Here is a 22,649-nt window from a genome sequence, read left to right as displayed (position 1 = left end):
ATGAAGTTGATATGTCGGGAAATTTCAGATTTAGACCCAAAAGCTCCAATTGGGGAAACCAGGATAAAGAGGATAATTACCCATGGTTTAAGACCCAAATATCGAGGGTTCATTGCCGCTATACAGGGATGGCCGACTCCACCATCACTTGTTGAGTTTGAAAATTTACTTGCTGGTCAAGAAGCCTTGGCTAAGAAAATGGGAGAAGTCTCAATGAAGAGTGAGGAAGCGTTGTACACTAGCAAGAGCAGAGGTAATGTCAAGCGATACACTGGCAGTGGGTCTAGAAAGGATGGTGACAAGGAGAAAAATCACCAAGAAGAGAGGAACTCTCGTCAAGGGGGAGCTTCGAAGAATCGTGAAAATAGTAGAAGGTTTGATGTCAATAGTTATAACTGCGGGAGGATAGGCCACGTAGCGAGAAATTGTTGGTCCCAAAAACAATCTGTTGAAGGTAACACTGCCACTTACACATCTCAGGAGAAGATTGAAGATGAGTGGGATGCTGAAGCACATTTTGTTATGAAGGAAGAAGAATGACACTTGGTTATGGGGGAAGAAGAATTAGCCCTCATTGTAACAACACCTGAACAGATAAGTGATGATCTATTGAAGAAAGGGGTTGATAAGATAGTTCAAGGCTTGGTAGAGGAGTTGGAAAGGAAGGCCAGGCCTATCAAAGGGCGTGATGACGTGAAAGTTGTTGCTACAATATCTGCTGGTAATGATGAGGTCATTGGGATCATGGTATTTGATGCAATTGATAAAGTGGGTCCTGATGGTGTACTGTCTATTTAGTCTTCGTCATACTTTGAGACCACAGTTGATGTTGAGGAAGGAATGGAGATTGACAGAAGTTATACCTCCTCTCAGTTTGTTACAAACCCAGAACAATTAATTGCAGAATTTGAGAATGCTAGAGTTTTGGTGACTGACCAGAAGAATTCAACAACCATTATAGCTGATGCTACAACAAAAGATGAAATTCAGGCTAGGATTAATCAGATAAAGAAGGAGCTGGCTGAAACAGATTTTGTTTATGATTCAAAAAATTTGGCAGAGAGGATTGCCAAGTTGTCAGGTGGAGTTGCTGTCATAAAGGTTGGAGCTGCAACTGAGACGGAACTTGAGGACCGAAAGGTCTGAATTGAAGGTGCCAAGAATGCCACTTTTGCTGCCATTGAGGAGGGTATTGTACCTGGAGGTGGTGCTGCACTAGTCCACTTGTCTACATATGTCCATGCTATCAAGGACAAACTTGCAGACGTTGATGAGCTACTTGGAGCAGGAGCAGACATCGTACAAAAGGCTTGGGTGCCACCTGCTGCGTTGATTGCTCATAATGCAGTTCTCCATGTAGATCTTGAGTTGGGTTCTTGAAAAACAGCTACAAAGGTTATCACAGATAAGAAGGTATTGAAGAAGGTTTTGAAGGAAGGAAAGGGCTATGAAAAGCCAAATGAAGGGGTTGGTCTTAGAGTTAAACTGACTGGAGAAGCAAGAAGAATTCAAGATGGAGATAAGCCAATTTATCGGAGAAGGCCAAAAGATGTAGAGATCAAGAGGTGTGACCGTGTAGACGAAACATGATCTAGGCATATGAGTTGGTTTTGAGGGGGAGTGTTGAAAATCAACACCAGCGGGCCCAGCTCATGTGGGCCCACCTTTTGTTTAAGTTGTAGACGCACAGTGCGTCGGGAATAAGTGAGGAAATAAAATCAAGAAGGGTAAAAAATAATAATCACGGGACAGAAAAACGAAGAGAAACAGAAAGGGGGAAAGTATGCGAGAGAGAAGGAAAAAGGGAGCTAGGGCAAGAGACGTGCGTCGCTGGTGCCGGAAGGGAAGGTCCTGCTGTCGGTGTCATCGCCGTCGTAGTTGCCGCAGAAGAGAGAGCCACAAAGGCTCGTTGTTGCCGGAATAGAGAACAAAGTGTTAGTTGCTGTTGTTGCCGAAAAAGAGAACAGAGTGTTGTTTGTTGTTGTTGTCGTAGCCGGAGCTCGGGATTGTTGTCAGAAGAGGTTAGGGTTAGACGCCGACGTTGTTACTAGAGAGGAGAGAGCCGTGGTGGCTCGCCTTTGCTGGACAGGAGGGTCGAGGAGCGACACTGCTGCTGAACAGTGTCTGTGTGCATAGAAAGGAGGTTCCCTTTTCTCTCAAGTTTCATTTCTGTTAATACTTTGTTTGTGAACTCAATTTGTATATTTTATTATGAGAAAATGTATTTTCCAGATGTTATGGTGTGTATTCAGAATGTGGATTGAATAGATTAGCATATTTGTGGTTGTGTTTGTGAAAATTAATTCAACATAATATTCTAAAACTTTTCTGCCATTAATTCTAATCTTTCTTGAAGCCACATCAGTGGAAACTGCACGATTCTCAGAAAAAGGAAAGACAAATTCATGGATTTTGAGCCATGTCTCGATTTCACTTTCCCCAGGGTGCATACAAAGAGCCAAGAGGAGGGAACCTCTCTGTCCTTCCCTTTGTCATTCAAACAAAAGGGAGGAGGAGATGTCATTCCAACAAAAGGGGAGGAATCCTTCCTCGCTGATTGCTTAAAAGGGTGAGGGGTGAGGGAAGCCGCCTCCCCTCCCCCCTTTGGGTGCGATGAGGGCTCCTCCCTTGTCGTTGGTCTTCCTAGCATCTTTCTTGCCCACCATGGTTCTTACCTCTATTCCCTGCACTATAGACTTGATCACCTGATTCACCGATTTAACCATCAAACTTGACTAGATAAGCCAAGTTTTAACCTTTTGCAAATCTTACATACCTTCAACATGGACAAGGGGCCAAGAACAGGCCAATCCAATCTGGGTTTTGTAACAGATGTTTACTCCTATAATATCGTGAGAATAACTTCCTTAAAATTAATTTCATGTGAATACCTACATTTTCAAGTTAATATTTACTTCCTCTGAGTAGAAATGGGAATCTTAAAATGTTGAAACAAGTTAAACATCTAAAATAGGTCTCTCAATTAGTGCAAGCTATTATGCTAAGACCAAGTTTGTGCTAGATGGAAGCTAGCTTCCCTTGTCTTTCCTTCATAATAGAGAGAAAGACATTGTCACTATTTCTTTCCTTCCAGAAGGAGGAGAAATATGAACTTGAGGAGAGAGTGCCTGAAATACCAATCAATAATTTAATTAAGCTCCTATAATTAGGTCAAAAGTCGAAGCTGATGACATCTTGGGGGTCATAAATATGATATAAGCAACGTCAAACTTGGTGGTCATTTTTGTTTTAAAAGAACAAGACGGAACTTAAATCTCTTCGAATCTAGGTATTATGTATAGAATAAGATAAAAAAATATTTTCCGATGATATTACTTTCATTGATACATATATTTAAGTTACAAAATAATAAAATGATTTACATGAATGTAGAATTACACGTGTACATGATTGTAGAGGTAGAAGTTGAGACAATCTTAACTCTCTTAACCTGATCATCTTGTTCTCTATCATTATGTTGTTCTTATTCCTTTAGTCTTCAAACAAGAACGACGGCAATCGTTTCTCCCTGTTGACTCCATGTAACCTGACTTTGAAACTACAACAAGGCCATTTTTCATGCTGCTTCGTGTCCAAATGGTCTTAAAACATGGTAAGGATTAAGCCATCCAATTCGTTTACTTCATAAAATTACATTCTCTAATCCAATATGCGATAAAGAAGCAGCTGTACATGGAAAAGATTTGCCGCAAGAGAAATTTTATTATATGTGAATAACACACCCTTTGACGTTAAAAACTTTTAATCATGAAATAACTCTGCTAATCTAGTTTAAGAGGAGTTCAAAATTATCCAAATTCTTGTTCGGAATGATAAAAAAGAAAATACAGAAGACGTTGAAGCAGATGATTAACTTTCGATAATACATTGATAAACAACCCGTCTATGTAAATAGACTATTACACAACTGAAAGCAACTACAACACGACAGGCACGATCCAACGTTCTCTTTTATTTCATGGAAAGAGATCGTGAGGGAGGAGAGGAGACTTCCTTAATCCTGCCTTTTTGTCCCTTGAATAGAAGGAAAGAGGAAGATTTACAATATTTTATAAAATAAGCCGAAAGGAAGAAGAGAGCCTCCCCCTCATCCTTTCCTCCTATGACTCAAACCAAAGGGAGAGGTGCGGCATTACCTTTCATAAGAAGAGCTGAAAGGAAGAAAAAAACCTCTCCCCACGTTGAAGGCACAGAGAATAATGGAGCAACCTGCGAGGGTCGCCGGAGACAATTATGTTAAAAAGGGAATAATTGAACACCGTCCATAGTCCAAACACAGAATACCAGAATTCCATTTGCTGGCTTCTCCATTACAACGTGTAAGCCAGAGCAGAGAAGTTGACAGTTCGAATTTCTAATTGAGCACCGCCACCCATATCCACCTCATTTCACCATTAGAATCTTCTGTGTTTGGACAATGCAGTGTTTGATTTACCTTGAAACCAAAAGGGTTAATTGCCACTGTCATTGACATTTCCTTGTTTTAAAATTTAATCGAGCAGAAAGTTTATGATTACGGCCTAACTCTGATTGAATCTACTTAACATTTTGTTTCATTTCATGGCAGTTTGATCTCCAATATATCCATTCAGATTACCCAATACTGATTCTACTCATGCCAAGATGCGAATTGGGAAATCTCGGGGCCTCAAAGCCTGCAAAGCAAACTAGAAAAACCCTATTGATATTACTTGTGCTATTTATGCGGTTACTGGTTGCATGCCATTAATCTGATTCTCATACTCTACCTACCAAGAGATTAGATTTCAATCCAGTTAACGGATTTAATTTCTTTATAGTTCTGTCTTTGAAGTGTTCAACAGAGAGCAGGGATCTGCTACAATGCAGCAACGAGGTATAATAGATTTCCATTTTCTTAATTCTACCATATTAACGATGAACTAATGATCAGCCTGTCGCAGTTTCGGATTGGAGGTTGTTCTCAATTCCAGCAGCCAACGAGCAAGTTTAATGCAACTTGGATCTTCTAATTTATTTTTTTCTGCACTGAAACTTAGATTTTATACAACACAATAATGTCAAGGCGAGAGCCGCATCTTCCTGTGTTTTTTTTTTCCCTTTTTTCTGCAAGGTCAACTCTCCTGCGGTGTTTTCTGAGAACTGGTGGCATGCTTGGATGAGTTGTCCTCCCCATTGACAGACCCACTTCGCCGCCATCATCTCTTCGGTGAATTGTTTGCATGAGTTGTTTTTATATGTTCTACACCAAACATGTTCTTCATCTTCCTAACAAATTAAGAAAGAAACCGTGTGCATTGTGTTTATCGATCAGGCCTTTAATCTCGCTGTAGCGCCTCCCTCCATGCTTATTGCCTTTGGAGCTCAAGAAAGTGGAAGATTAAAAGATTCAGAAGGCTCATTTAGAGACACCCCAAGTCAACTTTTTCCGGGTCGTCTTAACTTGATCTTATAATTCGATTACAGTAGAGCAAGCGACTTTTCAATTGGAAATATTTTAGAGCAATATGTAGGCCAAGGCAGAAGCACATACATATAAGATGGCTCGTCTCGTACCATTTCACCTACAAGCAAACATCTCTTCAGTATTTTCCCAACAAAATGTCTGCTGGGATGGGGCTTTGCTTCAAGCTCTTGTTCGTAGCAGCAATCGTGCTTTTCAATGCGGACGGTTCCCAGGCGCAGACATTGAAGGTTGGATTTTACAGCAAGACATGCCCCAATGTGGAGACCATAGTGAGGAATACAACAGCGAGCTTCCTTTCCCGGGCACCTACACTTGCTGCACCTCTGCTGAGGATGCATTTTCATGATTGTTTCGTTCGGGTTTGTTTTCATATAACTCAGTTTCTTCGTTTTCAGCTTACTGAAACAGATAACGATATTATCGCCGCCTTAAATACTTGTGCAGGGTTGTGATGGCTCGGTGCTTTTGAATTCTACCCAGAACAGTCAGGCGGAGAAGGCTGCCATTCCAAACCTGAGTCTTCGAGGGTTCCAAGTCATTGATGCAGTCAAGGATGCTGTAGAGAAAGTCTGCCCAGGAGTGGTTTCCTGTGCTGATATCCTGGCTTTGGTTGCCAGGGATTCAGTTAACCTGGTAAATAGAAAAGGAGAAAGATTAGTTACCTTCGGAACTCATCTCAACCATTTGTGATTTCTTAGTTTGTCTCTTGCTACTGTTTCAGATCAAGGGACCCTTTTGGCAAGTTCCCACTGGACGGAGAGATGGCCGAGTTTCTCTCCTCTCAGAAGCGTTGGCAAACCTTCCACCTCCATTTTTCAACATCACCCAGTTGAAAACAGCGTGGCAACAGAAGGGTCTCAGTGTGAAGGACTTAGCAGTTCTATCAGGTAACAAACAGCTCCAACCGATCCGTCCCTGACCCTTCGTCGTTGTGAGTCCAATCTAACGCAAGATCGTCTCTGTCTCGTTCTCAGGTGGTCACACCATCGGGAATGCCCACTGTCCGGGCTTCTCAAACCGTCTCTACAACTTCACTGGTCAGGGTGACACTGACCCCAGCATGGACCTCAACTACATAGTGCAGCTGCGACGGAAATGCAAGCCTGGGGACACGACCACGATCGTGGAGCTAGACCCAGGAAGTTTCAGAACCTTTGATACTTCTTACTACAATTTCATCGCGAAAAGAAGGGGTCTCCTCCAGTCCGACGCTGCTCTGCTCAACGATAAAGTAACCAAAGCTTACCTCGACAGCCAGCTGAACTCTCCTTCACCCAGCTTCTTTAAAGATTTCGGAGTGTCCATGGTGAAGATGGGGAAAATTGGCGTTCTAACGAGCAACGCTGGTGAAATAAGAAAGCACTGTGCTGTCGTCAACTAGATGACATATCAGTCGCAGAATTTGCAGAACGGGGACGAAGGTGGAGATTTGAGTTCCGTAAACAACATTCTCTTGGGGGAATCGTGAATGCGTGAATAAACAACTACGCTTGATCATGTTTTCGCATGAAAGCAAGTTTTCTTCTTCATTTTTTTATTGTATTTTTTTCATTTTGGGACATCATGGTAGTTGATAGTTGATCATCACAAATAAGCAATTCAAAATTGATGAATGATCTGAATTTTTCAATCTTGCAGTCATTCCTTGGCACACATGAAGTGGCCTGTTCAGATTAATCTTTGATTTCAACAAGTTATAAATATTGGATCAATACGCATCGTCATAGTTGATAGCAAATAAAATCATGTTAACTGTTACTTCCTTTCCGTTTCCGAAACAGTGGTTGGTCCAACTTCTCTCATTTACAAATCATTCATAAATCTTTATAGATAAATAGAGATTAACAGACAATTTTTCGTCGCCTAAGTCTATAGAGGAAAAAGGGTGAAAGTGAATGCCCCCATATAAGCCCAAAACAAAATGATGAAAAAAATGTTATTTATTTAATTAATTTTCATATTAAAACATTCTCTACTGGTTATGACAGGTTCAAAGTATAGAAGAAAGATAAAATAATAATTTCCTAATTATATTATTTTCAGTGATACATGTATTTATAGTTACAAAATGATAAAAGGATTTACATCAATGTAGAGTTACACATCTACATGACTGTAGAGGTAGACGTTGAGACACTCTCAACTTCTCTTAACCTGATCATATTGATCTCTATCACAAAGAAGGTCATTGTAGGATTTCTCTTGAATTTTTTAAGTGAGATAATGCAGCATAATTATCTTTCTTTAGTCTCTCTTTGTATTTAAAATTTAAAAATGAATGCAAAAATCACATTTTTGTAAAGAAAATATCACTTTTATATTATTTTTATTTTTATTTACTTAAACTAAAACAGGGTGTAGCATTATTATATTGAAGCATGAAAAAAATTCTCTTTCTATTTCTTCTATAATATACTACACTGCCTATTGAAATTATTAGCGAACCGCACCGAATATAGCATAATGTTTTTAAAAATAATTTATAATATGGAGAAATTTTTTATAAGCACTTTTCTAATATTTAAACGAAATAAAATTTAATTTTTTTAATAATCTTGAAATTTACTTGGAATTTCATAAAATAAGTCAAATATATAAAAAAATGTTTTACTCTGTTCCATGCCTAAAATTTATTTATATTTTCTATTATTTAAAAAATTAATATTTTCATCCATTTTCATTAATAGTTTCTATTAAAAATGTAATATATTAATAATTATTATTAAAAACAAGTAGATCATCTACAACAGATGGGGTGGTGGCGCAGTTGGCTAGCGCGTAGGTCTCATAGCTTCTGAGTGATCCTGAGGTCGAGAGTTCGAGCCTCTCTCACCCCAATTTGTCCTTTTTGCTCCTTTTTAACTAGCCTGGACCAACAACTCCGCCACCTCTGCCATTGTCCCAGTCCTTCAATGGCGGGCAACGGGCACTGTTAAGCAGGTCAAGGCAGGTTGCAAATGTTCCCCACTTCCTCACCTTTTTTTTATTCTTCTGCGGGTCACCCCATGACCAGTTCCAATGACGATAATTGTTCGTCTGCTACTGCACGCCTTGACATGGACTGGTAAGGCTAAACAAAACCAGTTTTTGGCCTAAAAAAGTTCAGATTCCGTTAACCCGTTTATTCAAATTTTGAATCCCTTTACTTAATCTTATATTTGCAGCGGACAAACCGATTATCAATTCGTATCATCTCTATCTTCATCGGCAGTTAATTATTCTACTTCATCCGCATCCTTTAAAACATGTTGTCTGATCATTTACCGTTGTCATGACTATTTTATATTCATCATTCTGAATTCGAGAGCGCGACATGAAGCGATTTCTTTCCGTTAAATAATCACTGATCACCGTCCGAATGCGCGGTCTCGAGAGATTTACCGGAAATTATTGCCAAAACCCGGCGGCGTTCTTCGTTTCTTTAAAGACTACCTTCTGTACAAAAATGGAGAGCAGAGATGAGGATCGGAGATTTTAGTAGAAGTCTGAAACATGAGATGCTGTGGGCTGGAGGGACCACCCATGCGACAGATTAACCAATTCTCATCTTGTACAGAGACTAAAATCATAAAATAAACTGTGGTAAATGACGTGAAAGAAAACGATTAGAGAACTGCTAATTTACATAAGCATCGGTTTCCGAACTACAAGGAAGAAGACAAAGCACAGAGCAATCGTCCGACTTATCTCTCTGGTCGTACTGAGCTGTCGATCTTCTCTAACCTACTACCCTTTTTTCCATTTTCTATTATAAAGATTCGTTCTCCGAAACCAAGCAATAATTGGTTATTCTTGACTATTTCAGACATTGCCCAGGGAATTTCTGTAACTGGATCATGAAAGAGAAGTGTTCTGTAACGCTCTGTATTTGAATAGACGAAAAAGGGCAAATGTTCTTTGCAGGATTTCGTGATGGATTATGGCTTTCTGCACTCTTACTCTTCTCTAATGCACAAGGTATGTGATGTTTTAAGCTTTTGCAGCCGTCTAGATCCAAAACTTGGGGCTTTTAACTATCCTTACTTTCATTTCTCCTAAATGCTGTCTCCCAAGATCGCATGCATTGATCAAAACGTAAATTTTCAAATTTAGCAGAAAATCATATTTTAGTGCCTACAGGCAACATCATAGAGAAAGTAACCAACGAACAGCAACGAACAGCAACGAACCAAGTCAACGATCCTCATTACGATAAAATATCAAGCACATTGTGAGCCTGTACAGTGTCGGCGTCTGATGTTTATAAATCAAATCGGTGCATGGGATTTGAGAAAGAGAGAATCATTTCAATAATGGGATTGTCATATTTATACAGAGGCGTTCTTCCCAACAAATTTGAATCAGAATATTTAAGATATTTCACTGTGATGTGATTCTAACAAACATTTGATCAACCACCATTCATGGTACCTTGAAGACCACGGAATGGACAAGGTAATATGGCAATCTGTTCTTACTTTATTTCATCAATGGCAGAAAAGGCACTAAAGGCTGCAGCAGCCAAATGACTTGAAACAGAAACCAGCTAATTGTTCAGTAGCCACCCCAAATAATTGTTCAGTAGGGACTTGCAGCCCTGAGTGATTCTGATTTAAGAAGAAGAGAAAGGGAAGGTGGTTAAGCAGCAAATCATTTCAAATTCCACATGCAGGAAAAAAAAAAAGACCCAACAAACCAATTCACAAATTTTTATAGACCAACATGACGGAGTCTCATGCAGTGATCCATTAGAGCTACTCTCACCTACTAAAAAGAAATCCTCTGTTTTCAAATATTACTTTCTTCGTCTTACACGGGACAGCTCTAACAAATCTCAGCTCCGATTGCTTGTCTTACCTCAAATATACCTGGGTTGAACAGTTAAAAGTACATGATTACTTGCTGGAGGAAAGAAACTTTTTGAGTTCTTTATTCACTAGCCATTTCCAGAATCAGATAATTGAAGGGCTATAAAGCTGTTCAATACTGCTGTACTAGTAGAGCGAGTGCAGTTCTCCTTTGTTAGAAACAATGGGGAAGATGGGTTTTGCTAAGGTTGTTCTCTTCTGTGTTCTGGGGCTGTTGGGTGTTGCTCAGGGGCAGCTGAAGATGGGATTTTACGATCAGATCTGCCCAAGGGCGGAAAAGATTGTCCTAGACTATGTGAAGAAGCATATACCAAATGCTCCTACTCTAGCAGCTCCGCTCCTGAGAATGCACTTCCATGATTGCTTTGTCGAAGTCAGTTTTCTCTGTTCTCTCTGTTTTACGAAATTTCTTGTCTTAGTTTGAATTGAAGCTCATAATGACTCTGTCACAACTTATCTCTCTTCTGGAATAACTGGATCGTGCCTTCTTCTACAGGGATGCGATGGGTCTGTTTTGCTGAATTCCACTGCAAATAACACAGCTGAGAAGGCATCTCCCCCCAATCTGAGTCTAAGAGGTTTCGGCTTCATTGATAGCATAAAAGCCTTACTAGAAAAAGAGTGCCCAGGTGTTGTTTCCTGTGCAGATGTCCTCAGTTTGGTCGCTAGAGATGCAGTAGTTGTCATTGTAAGAATGCTTTCATGACTAATTATCAAATGTCATTAACCTGAATATATCTGCAACTCACCTCTTTCTGTTCCTATAAACAACAGGGTGGACCCTCATGGAAGGTACCCACAGGACGTCGAGATGGAACCATTTCTAACGCCACTGAAGCCTTAAACAACATCCCTGCCCCGACTTCCAATTTCACTACTCTTCAGTCAAGCTTCGCTAGGAAAGGGCTTGATGTCAAGGACCTGGTTCTTTTATCTGGTAAGCTTTTCCGGGGGGAACTTTTAACTATTCGAACGAAGAAAACTTTCACTGGTAAGCTCAAACCTGTGTTTTGATCTATTTCAGGGGCTCATACTATTGGAATCGGTCACTGCTCATCTTTCAGCCAGCGGCTCTACAACTTCTCCGGCAGGGGTGACCAGGACCCATCACTGGACAGCGAATATGCTGACAACCTGAGGAAGAACAAGTGCAAAACTCCCAACGATAACACCACATTTGTGGAAATGGATCCCGGCAGCTTCCGAACCTTCGACTTAAGCTACTATTCTCTGCTGGTGAAGAGGCGTGGCTTGTTCCAGTCAGACTCGGCTCTCACCAAGAACAGCAACTCGTTGACAGTCGTCAGCCAGCTCCTGAACGGTCCACTTTCGAAATTTTTCGAAGAGTTCGCTGTGTCAATGCAAAACATGGGTCGGATTGAGGTGAAAACAGGATCAGCCGGTGAGATTAGAAAGAACTGTGCGGTGGTTAATAGTTAAAATTCGGTGTTCCTTTCCTGGTTTCCGATTTTCAGTTGGCTGTATTTTCCCCCGGTTTGTTCGCTCATTTTGAGTGAGTTCAGTTTGGTTCTTCCGAGTGTCTCAGAGAAATTATTTATGAGCCTTCTGGAGATGAATCCAAAGCAAAATAAACACCAGAGTGGAAGAATAATAAATGAAATTCTCTATCAGGTGTTGAATGCACTATAAGTCCATTACATCCTCAAAAAAATAAACAAACTTGTATTTTTATTTTGTCCTCAATGTTGCCTCTTGTTTACTTTTCTGCAATTCAATCTAATTTCCCCTTGCTGCCCTGTCAAGATACCCACGTTTCCCAATTTGATCATCGCCTTGGAGAAATTCTTCCTGAAAGCCTTGGGACTCCTGGCATACTTCTCCGCTAAACTGCTTGCGAGTTGGGAGAAAGCAAGCTGTTGATCGAGCTGCAGCACTGCTTTTCCATTAAGCACGCCATGGTAAAACGAATTGTCTAGAACAAAAGGGGAACTGGAGGTCTGATCGATAAATATTTTAGGGTCTGCGCTGATGTTAACGATTGGAGCTATGGATCTCGGACAATTTTTCTGTAAGCTAGAGAGTAGGCTACGGTCCATATCAGGATCAGGCAATCCAGTACCCATGAAGTTATATAACCTGTCCGTGAAGAATCCGCAGTGACAGAACCCAACAGCGTGAGCACCTGAAAAAGTAAGCGATAAAACAGAATGATTCGTAGTCTAGTACTTCATCTTAATGCCAATGTAGATTGACGGATTTAAACAGTTCCCTGAACTCTTCTGCATAGACTTGTTCTGAAAACTATTGCTCCCCTGATCCCATTTTCCGGCCATGAAAAGGACAGCAGAGCTTCCCTAGGTCAGGGAGAGATCCTGGACATAAACATGAGACGAGATTCGCTTTCTGGCAACATTGAAAGTCTCACAGTTTGTTCAGAAGGAAAACGAGATTTTTTTGCTTACCCAGTAAAGTGATGAGGTCGTCCAAATTGAGGTTAATGGCTTGGAAGGCACTGAGAACAGCAGTAAGCGAGAACGAAGGACTGGGCAAGTGAACTTCTGAGATGGTAGATACAGTCCCGTCTCTCCTTCCTGTAGGAAGAGCATACGAGGCTCCTCCCGATAAAGCCACTCCATCTCGAGTTGCCATTGCTAGTATATCAGCACAAGAGACGATCCCTCTGCATCGTTTCTCCAGTTCTGTTTTGATCTCATCGATCAGCTCGAATCCTCGGAGACTCAGATTAGGGGGAGCTTCCTTCTCTGCCACGTTCTCATCGGTGCTGTCTAAAAGAACAGAGCCATCACATCCCTTCAACAAAAACACCAAAGAAGAATCAAATTTACTGCAAGAGTCAAAAAGGAAGAAATCTTGTTCGAAAGCGTGATAGAATCAGCTATGACTTCTGGAACAAGGCATGGAAATCTTTCTAAAAAAAAGAAACTCGGATGCAGCAGGACAACCCTTTTGCATGAATTACCGGTAGAGTATTGCAGTGGAAGTAGGCAAATACCAGAACAAGAGTAGAAAGAATGAACTAACCAAGGACGAAGGAATGAGAAGCCATAAAAACTTACTCTGATAAAGCAGTCATGGAAATGCAACCGAAGTAAACCAGCAGCGATGGATGGATCTCTTCTGAAATTCCTTTCTACAATTATTCTGACCACAATTTCTACTTGTGGACATGAGTTCCTATAAAAATGGACTTGTAGAGATCCGGCAGCATTTACTACTAAAACTAGAAAGAGAACAGTTCTGAGTAAAGCTGCCATTGAAGAAGAATCCTTCTCTAGAACTTCTCAGCAGTGTAAACCCAGTTGTGTTTGCTTAAGAACAGAACACTTTTGAGCCAACTCTTTCCACCCTTTTTAATATCTTTCCGAAGCTTTGGATTGGGATTGCTTGAAATCTACTTCTATATTTCTCAAGAATCAAGATTTCGAAGTCTGTGATTTAAGTGCACATGAGCTGCACGCAGTCTTACAGTTGATTTCATGTGCTTTTATGAGGAGAACCTTCAGTTTCTGTGGACAGTGCCCCCTCTTTTTTGAGAATCACATAAGCAGTCAATCGGATTTCACTTTGTTTCTAAACTAAAGAAGAAGCAGAATTTACTGCTCTGGGTTTGTTTATAACTGCAATTCCAGAACCAATGCAGCGGTACTCTCAGAGGTGAGAAACGGAGAGATTAATCAGAAGGACGTAAGCGACCATCGCCGGTAAAACGAGTCCATGCACACAGCTGGTGCTAGGGTGGTGACCAAGAAGTCAAACCTCGGCATCGGTGGAGACGGCGCTTTGTATCTACTTTTGACAGTCTCTGGAGTGAACTAAGCGATCATCTTCTAGCTATTAATTTAAGCATGAAGGCAGAACTACAAAGACTCGAAATTTACTAAGATTCAGAAACCTTAATTTTAGGGTCTCTATATGCCGGTGAGACCGCACTTTGAGGCTCTCTCTGGATGAATCTCTCTTCGTCGTTCTGGATGGGCTTCAAGCTAGTAAAATAAGAACAACTCTGCAATCCCAAGTTATTTTACGAGAGGCTAATTAATGCGTCAGCGAATATAAAAATCGGGATTCCTGGTACGGGATCCAACTCGGTTGACTTCACGAAGAGCAACTCGGATTCGACAGGTGCCAACGACTGAAAATAAAATTTATTTTAAAGAAATAAGCTCCCATTATAATTTTTGTTGGTTAAACATTCCTCTCGTTCTTTTGATAAATCAATCGGTAGAAATCCCACAGTTAAGGTGGCATAACCGAGCGCTCCTGCGATTTCTTCCTTCCTTCGTCTCTGTGTCAGTCACCACTGCCTCGGTCACAGCCGTTATCCCCAATGACAAGTCCTTGTTGGTGCCACTAGACCACCTTCCTTATGCATCGAAAAGATATTTTAATATAAATACGTTTTTAGGGACTATTAGTACCTCGTATTTTTTGGAAATATTTTTCTAACTGGAAATTCTTATTAAAAAAATTATATAATTTTCTAAGTAAGATTTTACTTCCAAGATGGGCTAGAAAACTATATAAAATTTTTTTGAATAAGTATTTGACAATTGATACTGTAATACTTTTAGCATGAGGCAATTTTCATAACAATTTTGTGTTTTTACACTTTATTTGATTAAAAATTTATCAATAAGTATAGTAATATATTAGATTAATTATTAATTTTTATTTATTTCCCTAGAAGAGGCAATAAGATGTCCATTTAACTTTCGTAAGAAAAATTTAAAATATTTCTTGTAATTTTCTAGTAAGTCACTAATAGTAATAAAATTTTATTTAAAGGTTTTTTTGGAAATATGTATCCTAGGAAAAACTTTTCTATTTTTTCCTAGAATATAAATTTTCAACCAAGGGCACTAAAGAGGCCATTGTAAATTTATGGCCAGATTCAAAAATTACAAAATAAGCTATACAACATTATAGGTAAAAAAAATTAATATTGGTGCGTTCTAATCCATTATCGAGATTCAATCCCGAATCTCCCCTATCATTCTTTTTTTTTTAAATGTAGGTTAAAATCGAACTCGGTTAAAATTATTAGGCTCGAGGCTAGGGTTGACTCGAGTTTGAGTTCGACATATTTAAATCAAACTTGGCTCGAACATAGGAAGGTTCGGACTCAGCTGGATTCGATGCCACCCTTATGTCCAATTTTAAGTAGAGGTCATGCCTAATTTTATGTAAAATGGAACTCGAACTCGAGACATGTAGTTTTTGAAAAGTTTTAAATGAATGTTGGAGCTTGAGTTTTGCTAAAATTATTGGGTTCGAGCTCGATAACAATTTTAGGCTCGAGGTTAGGCTCGGCTCGAACATAAGCAGGTTCGGGCTTCGCTCGACTTGATGCCACCCGTACCCACAATTTTCTTTTTCCTTTTTTTTGTTGTTTACTTTTTTATAATCTGAATTTCCATTTTCAATTTCTGTTTTCTTGTTAATTATTTTGAATTAAAGGAAAATCATGAAGTTCCACATCTTTAGGAAAATTATTCCAGTTTTATAAAATTCATTGTGGGTTGAGAAATGGCAGGCAATATTCTGCTTTAGTTGTTCCAAAGTTGAAACTTGATACCTGTATTATTCCAAAGCTTATCTTCCCAACTCAACTTCCTGAAACTATTCTCCTCTGCAAACGTCGTCCACTCCTCTTTACTGTTCCTCTATAACGAATCTTATGTAAGCTTCTTCTTTTTTTGCCTTTCAAATTAAAAAGAACTACAAATCTTCCTTTTCTGCACCCTTCTTCTTCTAAAAGGAAACCAAGCGAAAAGCAGGTAATTGACAGATGATTAATCAAGCCTTTGCGTGAACCAAAGTCCACCCTGATCGCTCTTAAGCATCCTAAGCTCTCCGTTTTTGTTCTACTTGGAGTTTAACTTGGCGAAATCACCAGAATCTAGTCTTCATGTCGCACATAACTGGCAATTTTTTTGCCGGTCTTTCTTCTTCTAACCCATATTCTTTCCTTTCTCCAGGGAAGAACCCCGAAATTCCTCGTAGAGATACCTTTGCCTGCCCAACATCTTCATCGTCTAATAAATAAGGCGTTTTACTCACTCTGAACCAATTTGCTTTCGCCGGAGAAGCTGCCTGAAGATGGCTTCACTGACGGCCATACCGCTTGAAGCCTCTCGGGGGAACAAGCCACCCATCAAACGCCACCACACTGCACGGTACTACGTCCACCGTGTCAAGGGGAGCCTCACCACCCGTGTCTCCAAAGTCATCTGTTCCATCTTTCTCACCCTTCTCCTCATCGCTGGCATCATCTCATTCGTCCTCTGGCTCAGTCTCCGGCCACATCGCCCGCGCTTCTACGTCCAGTCTTTCTCATTCACGGCCCTCACCCAAGAAACTGGTTTTCAAAACGCCGAAATCACCTTCGATGTAACCGACAGGAATCCGAACCAAAACGTAGGAATCTACTACGATGCGATGGAAGGGACAGTCTACTACAAGGAAAAACCAATCGGCTCGACGCCATTGCTGTTTTCCTTCTATCAGCCTCCCAAAAACACGACGACGGTTCATGGAGTGCTGAATGGATCGAGCCTGACGGTGAACGATCAGCTCTGGCCGCAATTCATGGCGGATCGGGCAGCCGGGAAGGTGGGGTTCCGGTTGGAACTGACTGCAGCAATTCATTTCAAAATTTCTACATGGGACAGCAAGCGTCACCGGATGCACGCGAGCTGTGAACTCGGGGTAGGGATTGATGGGCAGATCCTACCAGTCTTCAAGGATAAGAAATGCTCCATATACTTCGATTGACGCTTCTATTTGTAAACACAAGATTCCACGTTAGATTTCTTCTGTAATTGTTGGTTTATGAATAAATTTTTGAGTTTTGACAAGCGTGAGTGTAACTGATTTTCCAAAGGATGGCTTGTGTTTGTATTCTTCCAACTCATCCTTAGGTATCAGTGTAGATGAGTTCAACCGTACTGGAAAACAAATTCCAATGTTAGTGTTCCCAAATGAAAAATATGATATAAACAAGAGAATGAGTAACATTTTATAATATATTTAAATAGAACATATATCTAAACAGATAATTAACCAAAATAAATATGGTTACTACACTTACAAGTAATTTAACGTGTAGTATTAAAATATATTAATATCTTAATTAATAAAAAACTATATTATATTACTAAATGATTATAGTTTATTATAAATTAATACAATAATTACGTGTGACTAGAAAAAATTATGAAAAATAAATAAATAAAAGTAAAAAATAACATAAATGAATATAATAAATAAATAAATTATTTTTTAATAACATAAGATATATTTTAACATTAAAAATCACTAATTTAATACAATAATAAAAATTAATAATATATATATTTATATATTTATCAATAACATAATATATATTTTTATGTATTATTAATTAATAATATATTGTCACAAAATTTAAAACCATTGGTTTAATTAATTATAGCAATCGGATAATTAAACCAAAATAATTTATCAAATATTTATTTTAATAATATTTTAATTATGACTATTAAATCACTAATTTAATACAGTAATTATAAATGAATATATTTAATAAATAAAAATAATTATTTTATAAATATATTTTTTTTATGCTAGTTTAATTTTTCCTAACTAAGGAAAAATTAAACTTCATCTTCCTCATGACGCGCGGCAGGAGACTACGGCGGGTCAACAAGCAACAGCGACGGAGGCAACAGGCCAGCGGATTCGAAAAAAAATGTCCGAATCAACTTTCCCCGTTTTATACCTGAGTCAATGAACTTATGTGATTCAAAAGAAGTGTAATTTATTCTATACTAACAACTTAATCTAATGAACTAATTAATTCGGGTTTTTTTGGACTAACCCCCCTTTATAAGCTCTTCTTAAATCATTTGTGACTCGATTTTTTTTTTTTTTCTAAACCACATCCTCATGTGGTTTTGACTGAAGTTTGGAATTGAATTTATTCTTTAAGGGGAGGTATTTAGTCCTGGAGTCTTTGGATTTTAAACAATAAATGATGTGGTGCAACGTGGATCTGTTTTGCTGATGTGGTGTGTTGACCGATGCCATGTGGATTTCAACCTTTGAAATCTAAAAATCTGACTATACCTAGTCAATGCTTCCGACATACCATGGAAGTAATAGAAGCTGTCGTTTTTAAGCAGTTTCATTATCATAAGAAGTGAATACCTAGTCAACATGTCAAGCAAGGTAGTTTTGTGATCAAGGTGATTCAGTTGTTCAAAGTCATCATTATTCCGGGTTCAACTTTTGACGATAGATTTAAAAATTTTAGGTCAAATGGGATATTTTATAAGAAACTAACATCATTATGTGTCATCTCCACCATGAACCTTCCAATCCCACCCACTCTCTCAAATCAATGGAAATTTGGCAATGGTCTGGCTCATTTACTTATAAAATTTTCTCTTAATTGAATAATGAAACTTTTGTCTACAGAGAAGAAGATCCACGCCTTTCTCCCCTGCATAACTCTGCATTCTGTGCTATTTATTTGCTTATTAAAATGGTGAAGACTGAAGATTGAATTTCAAGCCGTATCTTGTACAGAGGGGAAACACAGAGATCTACAGAAATTATTTAGTTACAGTTGGCTTCCTGCTTGTGCAAGAAATAATATTACACAAACAAATAACAAGAAAAGATTGAATTGATCACTAGCTCGACGATGCCGACGACGAGCTTTTCGAGCTTTTGGTCTTGGAATTTCTGGACAATGTCTGAGAAGTTTGATCGGACGATGACTCTGAGTCGGTGATGGTCACTATGTGCTCAGAATTTAACTCAAAAAGCTGAAGAGACCTCGGCACTGGAGGTATATTCACCTCCAAAAGCCCCTCCAAAACTTTAACGACCTGAACCATGGATGGTCTATCTTCCTCATCGTCCTGAATACACCAGCAAGCAACTCTGCAAACTCTGCTCAATTCCACCAAATCAGCTTCGCCTAGTAACCTACTGTCTAACAAGCTAAGAACCTCACCTTCCATGATTCTCTTGGCAGCCCAAGTTGGGAAAAACAGAACCTTGCCGTCCCCGCTTTGTTCGATGTTCCTCCTGCCTGATATGATTTCGAAAACCATCATCCCGTAGCTGTAGACATCTGCTTTTGTAGTGATAGCCAGGCCTGAAATCCATTCTGGCGCCAGGTAGCCCCGGGTCCCTCGCATGGTGGTCAGAACCCGACTGAATTCTCGGCCTACTAACTTTGCTAATCCGAAATCGGCCACCTTGGGACAAAAGCTTTCGTCCAGAAGTATGTTCTCCGGCTTTATGTCGCAGTGGATAATGCAGTCTCTGCACTCTTCATGGAGATAAGCCAATCCCCTTGCTGTTCCAAGTGCCACCTGGTATCTCGTCTCCCACTTCAGAGCCTCGGAGTTCTTATTAAATAGATGCGAATCCAAAGAACCCCTTGACATGTAATCGTAAACCAGCAACCTTTGGCTACCTTCCGAGCAGAATCCTCGAAGCCTGGAGAGGTTGAGATGTTGGATGGTACCGATGGTGCTCACTTCCGCTCGAAATTGCTTCTCTCCTTGGCCTAGACCTTCAAGTTTCTTCACTGCAACGATACTTGAATTGGGTAAAGTCCCTCTGAAAACAGAACCGAAGCCTCCACTTCCCAGCTTTTCTGAGAAATTCTTGGTGATGCTCTGCAAGTCCCTGTAGCTAAATGCCACCAGAGAACCGGAGCCTGAATTAAACGTCGTTATGCTTCGTGTTCTACGACGCATCATGAAGACGACACCCAATAGAGCTGCAATCCCCGCCACAGGACCCACAATAGCCCCAACAAGCAAACCCCTGCTGCTACTATTTTCTGACCTACTTAAATCCGAGTCTGCAAGACGGAGAGAGAGATCAATAGCTCCTGGACCACCTTCAGAAAGGTTCTGCAGATTCAGTAAATCTCCTTTCCATACAGAACACCCATTTGAAAAGGAAAAGGCAGTACAGGAACAATCACTCCGACAAGCAAATTCGCACTCCTCTCTGCTCACCGCTGACAACAACTGACCGTTAGCAGGTGGTCTCATGGCGGTTAGCAACGAAAAGCCATCTTTGTCGTCACAAGTAAGAAGAGATTTTCTCACGCACCCACCGGACCAGTCGCTCAAATTCCAGTCATTGGGAGATGTAGGTTCGAATCCTTGAGCGCAGCCACAGGGGGGCAAGCCATCAGCGTTACAGATACCGAAAGGTCCGCAGAGGGGAAGAACATCACATTGAGCTCTGGGTTGTGACCAAAACACATTCCACTGCTGACTACTCTCGAACCAGTTGAATTGCTTGATCTGACCCGTTAAATCCATCACAAACCGAGAAATTAACGAAGGGTCGTAGACGTAGTAGGTGAAGTAATTACCCTTGTCCGTCGTTTCAAAGCTGTAGTTGTAGTTATAAGTGGATCGCATCTCTGGGACTAAGCTAAAAATTTGGCCATTCCATAGTCCACTTGTCCAATACCGCAGGGTCCTGTTCCAGCGAATGAAATATTGACTGGTACCATTTGGGTCTAGTTCGAGAGAGAAAGGCCCGGGAGCAGGGTCTTCCGAACTTTTCCAGGATGTCAGAAGTTGAGTTTCTCCAGTGCGTTTGTCGAAGCCCAGCCAACCACCTGGAAGCCAAGTATCAGTCGGATGATCAAAACTCTGCCAAAAAATAGCAGTCGAATTTGATCTATGCCTTAAGACAAGATTCCCAGAATCAAGAAGCTCCACAACAGTAGAATTTGAGCCGATTAAGGAAGAATTGGTTGACCAAACTGGTCCTTTCGATTGATCGAGGATGACCAGATTGCCATCTTCTGCTATTCTCACTTGGGGCGAGTCGTCGGAGAGCGGCGTTTCTCTGTTTGCCACCCAAACTGCCGTCGGTTTCGAGACCTTTTTGTACCAAATCGCCAGGTAGTACTTGGGGGACGGACCGGGTTTGAAGAAACCCAATTCGAAGTTGCCGCCTTTCGAAGTCAAGGTCTGCTTTCCGGTGAGGGATTCGCCGAGACCCATGGTCTCAGCTGCTCGAGAAACATAGCATTTCGAGGAAAAAAGAAAAAGAAGGAAACAGAGGCAGAGGAACGGCCTGGTTTTGCCGTCCATCGTTCTCTTTCCTTTTTTTCCGTAGAAATGAAAATTGCAGCCTAAAGATAGCACTGCCATTTAAAAGGCAGAAGAAAGCGTGTTAAACGTCAAGTTGACGTAAGAACAAGGGAGTATCAGGATCAAGTCTCTTGAGACTTGATGAGGGTTGAAAAGTCGAATACAAAGGCACTGAGGAGAAAGAATTGACTATCTAGAAGTGCGATTTCTCCCTCAGTGGTATCTACAATTACGTGGTTAACGAATAAATCAAATAAGAATGAAGAACAAAAGGGATTTAACGGTGGTTCGGCAGAATGGTTGCGTAGCTATGGTAAAAAAAATTTATTCATATTTCAATTAGGATTATATATGCATTTTATATTAAACCCTAACGTAAATATTCCTATACAAAAATACCCCCCAACCTAAGTATATGTATGCCATATGCTCCAACAATCTCTACCATGGCGAATATCCACCCCTTAAAGAAAAGAAAGCATAATATAGAACTCCACCTAGAACAATAGGTTGGGGTCGTCTCCCATCTAACAACTGGATACTTTTATCAAGTCCAAGCAATGTTTGAACTTATCTGTAGTAACATGCTTTGTCAACATGTTTATTACATTATCAGAAGTGTGAACTTTTTCAAGTTGTAGTTCACATGATGAAACCAATTCCCTGATCCTGTGAAACCTCACATCTATGTGTTTGGTCCTCGCATGATACACCTGGTTCTTCACCAAATAAATGGTACTTTGACTGTCACAATGCAACTGAACTCCACCTTGGCGGACACCCAACTCTTTGACCAACCCTGTAAGCCACAAAGCCTCCTTGGCAGCCTCAGCTATTGCCATATACTCTGATTCACTAGTAGATAATGCAACCATAGACTGTACCATGGACTTTCAACATGTGGTAGACCTCTTGTCATCCAAGTGCCCTGCATAGTCTACATCCACATATCCCACAACCGAAGGGTCACTCTGTTGTCTACTAAACATGATGTCATAGTTTGTAGTACCCTCAAGTATCTGAAAATCCACTTGACTGCATCCCAGATGTTGTCGATACGGATTTGAAAGAAACTTGCTAACCACGCTAACAACTTGTACCAAATTTGGTTTCGTACAAACCATTGCGTACATCAAACACCTCACTGCACTGACATATGAGACCTTTGACATGTCATGAACTTCATCATCTGTCTTCGGGCACTGAGCGGTAGATAATCTAAAATGATTTGCT

The 22,649-nt window shown here is 40.1% G+C and overlaps 6 protein-coding genes and 1 non-coding gene across 7 annotated transcripts; 5 read left to right on the top strand and 2 right to left on the bottom strand.

Annotated features, from left to right (window-relative positions):
• The first annotated feature begins 549 nt into the window (after positions 1–549).
• Positions 550–1,380, top strand: LOC137965410 (ruBisCO large subunit-binding protein subunit alpha-like). Its single transcript, XM_068811699.1, has 3 exons — positions 550–747; positions 799–1,140; positions 1,252–1,380. The coding sequence occupies exons 1-3, from the start codon at positions 550–552 to the stop codon at positions 1,378–1,380; spliced, it is 669 nt and encodes a 222-aa protein (XP_068667800.1).
• A 4,233-nt stretch (positions 1,381–5,613) lies between these two features.
• Positions 5,614–6,848, top strand: LOC137965409 (peroxidase 27-like). The gene is made up of 4 exons (XM_068811698.1): positions 5,614–5,826; positions 5,912–6,100; positions 6,189–6,354; positions 6,442–6,848. The coding sequence occupies exons 1-4, from the start codon at positions 5,614–5,616 to the stop codon at positions 6,846–6,848; spliced, it is 975 nt and encodes a 324-aa protein (XP_068667799.1).
• A 1,371-nt stretch (positions 6,849–8,219) lies between these two features.
• TRNAM-CAU (transfer RNA methionine (anticodon CAU)) lies at positions 8,220–8,304 on the top strand. The gene is given in 2 exon segments: positions 8,220–8,257; positions 8,269–8,304. It is a non-coding gene; the product is annotated as a tRNA-Met (tRNA).
• Positions 8,305–10,474: 2,170 nt separating this feature from the next.
• Positions 10,475–11,954, top strand: LOC137965946 (peroxidase 3-like). Its single transcript, XM_068812351.1, has 4 exons — positions 10,475–10,687; positions 10,811–11,002; positions 11,089–11,251; positions 11,339–11,954. The coding sequence occupies exons 1-4, from the start codon at positions 10,478–10,480 to the stop codon at positions 11,752–11,754; spliced, it is 981 nt and encodes a 326-aa protein (XP_068668452.1). The 5' UTR covers positions 10,475–10,477; the 3' UTR covers positions 11,755–11,954.
• Positions 11,955–12,014: 60 nt separating this feature from the next.
• On the bottom strand, positions 12,015–13,550 carry LOC137965408 (peroxidase 57-like). Its single transcript, XM_068811697.1, has 3 exons — positions 13,353–13,550; positions 12,738–13,086; positions 12,015–12,457 (listed from the first exon to the last, which is right to left on the bottom strand). Exons 1-3 carry the CDS (start codon positions 13,548–13,550, stop codon positions 12,015–12,017), a joined length of 990 nt encoding a protein of 329 aa, XP_068667798.1.
• Positions 13,551–16,395: 2,845 nt separating this feature from the next.
• LOC137966717 (NDR1/HIN1-like protein 26) lies at positions 16,396–17,093 on the top strand. Its single transcript, XM_068813408.1, has one exon. The coding sequence runs from the start codon at positions 16,396–16,398 to the stop codon at positions 17,068–17,070; it is 675 nt and encodes a 224-aa protein (XP_068669509.1). The 3' UTR covers positions 17,071–17,093.
• Positions 17,094–18,909: 1,816 nt separating this feature from the next.
• On the bottom strand, positions 18,910–21,416 carry LOC137966566 (G-type lectin S-receptor-like serine/threonine-protein kinase At2g19130). The gene has a single exon (XM_068813232.1). It carries the CDS (start codon positions 21,414–21,416, stop codon positions 18,972–18,974), a length of 2,445 nt encoding a protein of 814 aa, XP_068669333.1. The 3' UTR covers positions 18,910–18,971.
• Positions 21,417–22,649: the final 1,233 nt, after the last annotated feature.

This window comes from Aristolochia californica, unplaced genomic scaffold (assembly GCF_029961685.1).
Source record: "Aristolochia californica isolate CCGP_79_NKW_82.1479 unplaced genomic scaffold, dmAriCali1.0.hap1 SCAF_5, whole genome shotgun sequence".
NCBI lineage: Eukaryota > Viridiplantae > Streptophyta > Magnoliopsida > Piperales > Aristolochiaceae > Aristolochia > Aristolochia californica.
This window is presented reverse-complemented; position numbering and strand designations above follow the sequence as displayed.

Bases quoted from the DNA above. Each gene is read 5' to 3' on its own strand.
- LOC137965410 (XM_068811699.1), top strand. From the start codon at position 550: ATGGGGGAAGAAGAATTAGCCCTCATTGTAACAACACCTGAACAGATA. The intron at 748-798 runs GTATTTGATGCA...CTGTCTATTTAG, and splicing joins ATGAGGTCATTGGGATCATG to TCTTCGTCATACTTTGAGAC. The intron at 1,141-1,251 runs GTCTGAATTGAA...CATGCTATCAAG, and splicing joins CGGAACTTGAGGACCGAAAG to GACAAACTTGCAGACGTTGA.
- LOC137965409 (XM_068811698.1), top strand. From the start codon at position 5,614: ATGGGGCTTTGCTTCAAGCTCTTGTTCGTAGCAGCAATCGTGCTTTTC. The intron at 5,827-5,911 runs GTTTGTTTTCAT...ATACTTGTGCAG, and splicing joins TTCATGATTGTTTCGTTCGG to GGTTGTGATGGCTCGGTGCT. The intron at 6,355-6,441 runs GTAACAAACAGC...TCTCGTTCTCAG, and splicing joins GGACTTAGCAGTTCTATCAG to GTGGTCACACCATCGGGAAT.
- LOC137965946 (XM_068812351.1), top strand. From the start codon at position 10,478: ATGGGGAAGATGGGTTTTGCTAAGGTTGTTCTCTTCTGTGTTCTGGGG. The intron at 10,688-10,810 runs GTCAGTTTTCTC...CTTCTTCTACAG, and splicing joins TCCATGATTGCTTTGTCGAA to GGATGCGATGGGTCTGTTTT. The intron at 11,003-11,088 runs GTAAGAATGCTT...TATAAACAACAG, and splicing joins GAGATGCAGTAGTTGTCATT to GGTGGACCCTCATGGAAGGT.
- LOC137965408 (XM_068811697.1), bottom strand. From the start codon at position 13,550: ATGGCAGCTTTACTCAGAACTGTTCTCTTTCTAGTTTTAGTAGTAAAT. The intron at 13,087-13,352 runs GTAAGTTTTTAT...TTTTTGTTGAAG, and splicing joins TCCATGACTGCTTTATCAGA to GGATGTGATGGCTCTGTTCT. The intron at 12,458-12,737 runs GTAAGCAAAAAA...TTACTTTTTCAG, and splicing joins CGACCTCATCACTTTACTGG to GTGCTCACGCTGTTGGGTTC.
- LOC137966717 (XM_068813408.1), top strand. From the start codon at position 16,396: ATGGCTTCACTGACGGCCATACCGCTTGAAGCCTCTCGGGGGAACAAG.
- LOC137966566 (XM_068813232.1), bottom strand. From the start codon at position 21,416: ATGGACGGCAAAACCAGGCCGTTCCTCTGCCTCTGTTTCCTTCTTTTT.